The sequence below is a fragment of the Bacillus rossius genome, chromosome 2 (genome assembly GCF_032445375.1).
Source record: "Bacillus rossius redtenbacheri isolate Brsri chromosome 2, Brsri_v3, whole genome shotgun sequence".
Classification (NCBI taxonomy): domain Eukaryota; kingdom Metazoa; phylum Arthropoda; class Insecta; order Phasmatodea; family Bacillidae; genus Bacillus; species Bacillus rossius.
The window spans coordinates 17308716-17315614 of record NC_086331.1 but is presented as its reverse complement, the minus strand read 5'-3'; the positions used below and the strand labels follow the sequence as shown (position 1 = coordinate 17315614).

Below are 6899 nucleotides of genomic sequence, written 5' to 3'. Positions count from 1 at the left end.
TGAAATGAAACCGCGAATTTTCCCGGTCGCTAGTTATTAAGTCTAGACTCAAATGTGCGTCGTTTGCTACGACTTGAAGTAGTATACAAGCCAATGGCAAACTCCTCGAAGACATCTGATCGAAACAAGTGCCACTCGGAGAGAAGGTGGATAGTAGCAGTAGCCAATGAACACATGACTTCGAGTTATTCTGCGCACGCGTTTATAGATTAAAACTTGGCACCAGAAAATAACGCATATTTTGCAGGCCTCTAGCTTAATGGAAAGGATTTTGAAAGAAAAGAAAAAAAGGAACATATTGTATTGATATTTTGCAAATGTTTTCATAACATCGAGGGGGGGGGGGGGGGGGAATATATATCCCTTATAAATCCTCACTCCCTGGGTCAGCTTTTGGCACTGACCTCTTCCACACCCTGGCTCCACTGTTCTTCAAGACTGTGCACTCAAAAATTCAAACCATGCAGAAGAACGTCTAACGCGCTCAATTTAAAAGCGGTACGTAATCACACCTTAATTTCTGACATTGTATCTCTTTAGGTATAAACTTGCAATTTTCACTTTATAATTCGGATACCGGCTAGAATTACTACGATTATACGCTTGATTGGCAGTTTTAATTGTTCGTGGAGTAGTTTTACACGCCCTGAAGTTAATGAAACCAATTAAAAAAACAATTAAATTTCATCCGACTGTATGAAAATCAGAGAGACGGTAAAAAATGTGGCATCGACCACTTAAAAACAAAACAAAAATTGATTGGTTTGTTAACAAGTCTACTGAGTCTTACTTGATACCAAAAAATTAAGCGAAATTTGCAAGTCTTCACTAATAAGTTGTGTTACCACAATGTAAGTTTGGTTTTGTATGGTGAAGTTCGTATAGATATATTTATTTTTTCTCATTCTTGCCATAATTATTCATTGTCATTGGTCTTTGTGAAATGTATGAATATTGAAATTCTAAGTTTTCTTTTGCTCCACAAAAACTAGAGCCTATTCATGGTAAGGATAAATTTTCATTATATAATTGCTGTATTTTGGAAGCGCGCACATTTAGTTTCAGAAACAAAAGTAACTTATTTTATAGTACAAAGTTGTTTTTTATTTTTCCTTTATTTACTAATAGTTTTGCAAATGTACTTCACTACTTTCTCGTTAAGTATACTCGTGTATCCAAAAACTTTAAAAAACGAAGTTAAAATGTAGTAAAACTACATGCACTAGTCTACTACCTCATGTAGCTAGGCTTCAGAGTGAAATTCACTTTCGCAGTTTATCTATGGCTACGAGAAAAGACTGTGATTGGCTACGGTCATAGGTTATTATTATTACACAAGAATGTTAGAGACTTGCCAACTTGTCATTGGATAAGGTATGCGATGACGATCGCAAGGCTAATAATAATTGATTGCCTGATTGTTAAGTACCTTCTGAATACTAATAATAAACGCTTTCAAATTTAAGCATAGTGAATCATAGACAAAGTTATTATAAGGTTTATGGAGAAATGTACTTTCAAATTCCATAAAATAAAGATTGTAAATGTAAGGCTAACGTTTTTTTAAGTGGAGAAATCTACAGATAATTTTACAGGAAATAGGTTTCTGAATCATTGCTGTAACATTGCAGACACGGTCTCAGTATGAGACCATATTTGTAATTCTGAAATGTATTTGAAGTTATTGTATGCTTTATAGGTAGATAGCATCGAGCTAAGATTATTTCATGTATTCCTTGGGTAGTAAAGTATACTTCAAAAACATAGGTATACATAAGCTTCACCTTGTTAAAAGGCCACAGCACTCTTGACTCTGAGCAGTTATAATGAAGTTTACTTAATCGCGAATATTTCGAACAAAGGAAGTTATTTTGAAACAGGCTGGGTTATATAAAGGCAATTGGGGTCTAAGTTGGAGTATTAAAAAAAATTCTGACCAAGATTGACAAAAAGTATTTTTATCTAGTACAAAAGTGCCTGCGATAGTGCAGGAAAAAGTGTCTCTGTAGTGCTATAGTTACAAGGAAGATATTGTTAAGAAACGATGGCGATATAACTGGATGAAGCAGCCTGGACCTCCCTCGAGAGCACAGGTCAAAAAGGGGCTGCATTTAGAGCAGAGGTCCTTGGGGGATATAGTTTAGCAACAAAGATCCATTTGGGATCTCGCTCAACATAACAGTTCCATTAGGTAATTGGTTCACGTAAAACGACCCGCGAGGGACTTCGCTCAGCGTCACAAGTCTATGAGGTATCCCACTAGGCTGCACAGGTCCACGAGGGACCTCGTTCAGCATCAAAGACCCATGAGGGATCTCACTCAGCAACTCAGATCCATCAGATACTTGCCTCACAAGCAAAGACCCTTCAGGGACCTCACTCAGATAGACTAAACCATGAGCGACCTCGTTCAGATGCACAGGTCCTTCAGAGACCTCGTTCAGCAACACAGGCCCTTGGTTGCCCTCGTTCTGCACAACCGATCCGCAAGGGAGCTCGCGCAGCAGAAAAGATCCCTGAGGTATCTCGTTCAGCAGCGAAAGTCCGTGAGGTAACTGGCACAGGATCAAAGATCCGCGAGGGATCTCCTTCAGCGTCACAAGTCCACGTGGGATATCTCTCGGCAGCGCAGGTCCTTGATGGACTTCATTCTCCACAACAGGGCTGCGAGAGACGTCGTTCAACGGCACGGGTCCTTGTTGTACTTCGTTCACCAGAACAGGTCTGTGATGGACCTCATTCAGCTGCAAGGGTCCTTGTTGTACTTCGTTCCCCACAAAAGGTCCGTGAGGAACATCGTTCAGCGGCAAGGGTCCTTGTTGTACTTCGTTCACCAGAACAGGTCTGTGATGGACCTCATTCAGCTTAAAGGGTCCTTGTTGTACTTCGTTCCCCACAAAAGGTCCGTGAGGGACCTCGTTCAGCGGCAAGGGTCCTTGTTGTACTTCGTTCCCCACAACAGGTCTGCGATGGACCTCGTTCAGCGGCAAGGGCCCTCGTTGTAATTCGTTCATCCAAACATTTACGGGAGGGGCCTCGTTCAGTGGCAAGGGTTCTTGTTGTACTTCGTTCGCCACAAGTCTCTGAGGGACCTCATTCAGCAGCAAGGGTCCTTGATGTACTTCGTTCCCCACAACAGGTCTGTGATGGACCTCGTTCAGCGGCAAGGGCCCTCGTTGTAATTCGTTCATCCAAACATGTACGCGAGGAGCCTCGTTCAGTGGCAAGGGTTCTTGTTGTACTTCGTTCGCCGCAACAGGTCTGTGATGGACCTCGTTCAGCCGCAAGGGTCCATGTTGTACTTCGTTCGCCACAACAGGTCTGTGATGGACCTCGTTCAGTGGCAAGGGTCCTTGTTGTACTTCGTTCGCCACAACAGGTCCGTGAGGGACCTCGTTTAGCGGCAAGGGTCCTTGTTGTACTTCGTTCGCCACCACAGTTCTCTGAGGGACCTCATTCAGCAGCAAGGGTCCTTGTTGTACTTCGTTCCCCACAACAGGTCCGCGATGGACCTCGTTCAGTGGCAAGGGTCCTTGTTGTACTTCGTTCGCCACAATAGATCCGTGAGGGACCTCGTTCGGCCGCAAGGGTCCTTGTGGTACTTCGTTCACCACAACAGGTCCGCGAATGACCCCACTCAGCAGAAAAGATCCGTGAGGAATCTCGCTCACCAGTATTTCTCCATGAGGTAACTGGTTCAGGAGCCAAGATCCGTGAGGGATCTCGCTCAGCAATAAAGGTCCACGAGGGAGGTTGGTTGGCATCACGGGTACTTGTATGATCTCGCTCAGCGGCACTGGTACTTGAGTGACCGGTCTAAGCTGCACTGGTACGTGAGTGACCGGGTTCAGCTGCACTGGTACTTGGGTGACCGTGCTAAGCTGCACTGGTACTTGAGTTACCGGGTTCAGCTGCACTGGTACTTGGGTGACCGGGTTCAGCTGCACTGGTACTTGAGTGACCGCGGTAAGCTGCACTGGTACTTGGGTGACAGCACTCAGCTGAACCGGTAGTTGGGTGACCGTGCTCAGCTGCACTGGTACTTGAGTGACAGTGCTCAGCTGCACTGGTACTTGAGTGACCGCGCTCAGCTGCACGTTACCTTGAGGGACGTAGCTGAGAAGTGCAGGTCCATGACGGAGAGGAGCTGCCGGGACAAGATGCACAGGCAGCAGATAGGGATGATGCTGTGGCAGTACAGCAGCAGCGGGGAGGGGCGTCGCTGCAGCTGGTTGCCCAGGCTCTACAGGGCGAGGAAGCAGTCGCCTCGCGCCTCGGACCTGCGGGTACAACACACATCCTCACCCCCCAGCCCATACATGACCTAGCGCATTCAAGGTGCTCCTAATTGGGGCACCACTTATTCTCCTTGTTTTTAACTGCCTCAGGTTCGTCAATGGTGTAGCAATCATCAACGAGAAGCATATGTATAAATTCTTCAAGTCTATTTTTATATCCAATGAATGTGCGAAATAATAGACTGCCATCAATACGAACTGGATTTGATTCCCGTTGCGTTCGAAGCGGAAATTTTCCGCAAGCGAAAAAAGAAGCGGATTTTGTGGTTCTATCGGAGACCTCCCGTTTCCCCCCACCCGTTGATTCCATCAATGCTTCATTTTCGTAGCATCACCTCTCATAGTATATAATGACCCCGATTTAGACAAGACTACAAGCTCATTAATTAATTATTTTTTTTTAGATCCTTCGTTTGGAAATTTTTATGGATCCAAGATCACGAGTATAAAGCTGTAAGTGCCAAAAAAGCCTTCCTTATTTTTTTCTGTTAATAAAGCCTAGTTTTAAATTAAAATGATACGCCCAACCAGGGGTGTAAATGTGTTAATGAGGCAGATTGGTAATTTCCACTCTTATCTACTGGTCCATGTAGTGCGGTATCCCCTTTAAGTGAAAGGAAATCTTTGATAATCATCTTAACGTTTTAAGACGCAATGCACGTATTAATGGTGCAATCAAGTATTTGTACCGAGATTACCATATCTAAAAATTATTCCCACATAAACTTTTTAACTATGATCACGTAACAAAAATTATAGTTTAAAAATATATTTCGAAAACAGAACCACGATACAAATCTCGACATATTTTCACACGCCATGTTGCTTTTAATTTTATTGTCATTGTCATTATTTAAGGGCTATTTCAGTTAATATTACAAGCAAGAAATCTATCTTACAATTATTTCCTATCGCAAAAATGTTTAAAGAGTTATTTGCTTCAAATGCCAGGGACACACGAATGCAGTGCTCTCTCTCGTGGTTATATTATTATCTAGCTCATAACCCACGGCTTCGCTCGCGTGACTCCAGAATATTGCGAAAATCCTACAATTGACAATTTAAAGAAAAGTATGCGATTCATTGGAAACATTTTTACTAAATAAAGATACAGTAATTTGTCAGGTGTAAAAATATTTATTTTATAACAGAACCGTTTAGAGTGATTTTTTTAATGGTTGTGTGTAGGCCTTTTTTAATTATACCTAGTATCGATTAAGTAACTTATTTTAAATCTTCTGTTTAAGAGTGTTCGAGTATGTATTTTACCTTGATGAAATCACATTTTTATTTCATTAGGTATACAATTAAAAAAATTTGTTAATAACGCACGTATTTATTTTTTATACTTTAGCAAAGATTATGACATCGCTTACACTAACAATATAATTTACTATTTTTAAATCTATGCTTAGAATAATAAAATTAATTTACGTTACTACAAATACATTCCATTATTTAAGTCTATATTATAAAATCGCATATTTATTTTCAATGTAGGGTACAACCATAAAATTTCTTATCCAACGTATTAGTTTATTCTTAGTTTTCTTAGTATTAATTGAACTAAATCCCTTTAAATATTTTACCCATATCATCTTTTCTCACACGGATGCCAATGTAAAAATTCAGAACTAAGTAAATAAGGCAATATTCTTTAACCAAACAAAAACCAAACTAATCCCGTTTTTTTATATTTTAACCGCAGATGTGAACTTCAAAAAATTATAAACAAACTTATATTTATATAGAGTTACAATTTGTCTTGCCAATACTGATTAAATGGATTTCATAACTTTTTTATTTTTTAAATAATATAAAACCTTAACTACAATTTAAAGGGGGATATTTCGTAGAACTTTGAATATGAGAAGGTAACTTAAGGTATTTTTATTAATAATTTGTAATATGTTAAATTAAGTGTTATTTGATTAGAAGATACTTTATTAGGCTAAACATTATTTACATTTTTCACTATTCAAACAGAAGAACTTCATAAAGATGTAAAAAAGAATTGGTCGATTTTTCAGGTTTATAAATCATACCACATAAGTGATTTGATTAGCCTTAGAGATATCTACCACTTTTATAGTAAAAAAAAATTGACCACCATTACACCACTTTTACGGTCGAATATCGAAAATATGGTAAAGGTTAAAACGTGATAGTAATTAATAATTGTGTAAGTTAATCTTGCTCGGTTTCTTAACTTATATCTTAGAAATTCTATGAGTTGTTACCATAAAAACTAAGGTGTCACCGCATTACTGCTTTTGAGGTTAAATATCGAAAAATGGTAAAAGTACTCTTCAGTTATTAAGTATTTACGTTATTCATGCTAAGTTTCTTGCATCCATCTATCTTTGCTATGGAGAAATGATTTTTTTATGAAACATACTCCCTTAAAAGACGAAACCTAGAAAACTGAAAAGAAAAAATATAATTTGTAACTCTATATGCTTGTTGATCATTCTCAATGTCTAACACTTAGATCTAGTATATTCGGAATTACTTTTTTTTTCTCTTTAAACTAAACTTTGCCTAAACCCATTACACCCCTAAGGGGTGCAATCTTGCAAATTAGTAAAATAATAAAATAAT

General features: G+C 39.5%; 1 protein-coding gene across 1 annotated transcript in view; it reads right to left on the bottom strand.

Moving 5' to 3' along the window:
* Positions 1-1938: 1938 nt before the first annotated feature.
* LOC134528848 (MAGE-like protein 2) overlaps positions 1939-6899 on the bottom strand; it is a 48397-nt gene continuing 43436 nt past the window's right edge. The window contains exon 9 of the mRNA XM_063362515.1: positions 1939-4280. Within this exon, the coding sequence (XP_063218585.1) occupies positions 2112-4280 (2169 nt within the window). The 3' untranslated portion in view covers positions 1939-2111. The remainder of the gene's footprint in view (positions 4281-6899) is intronic.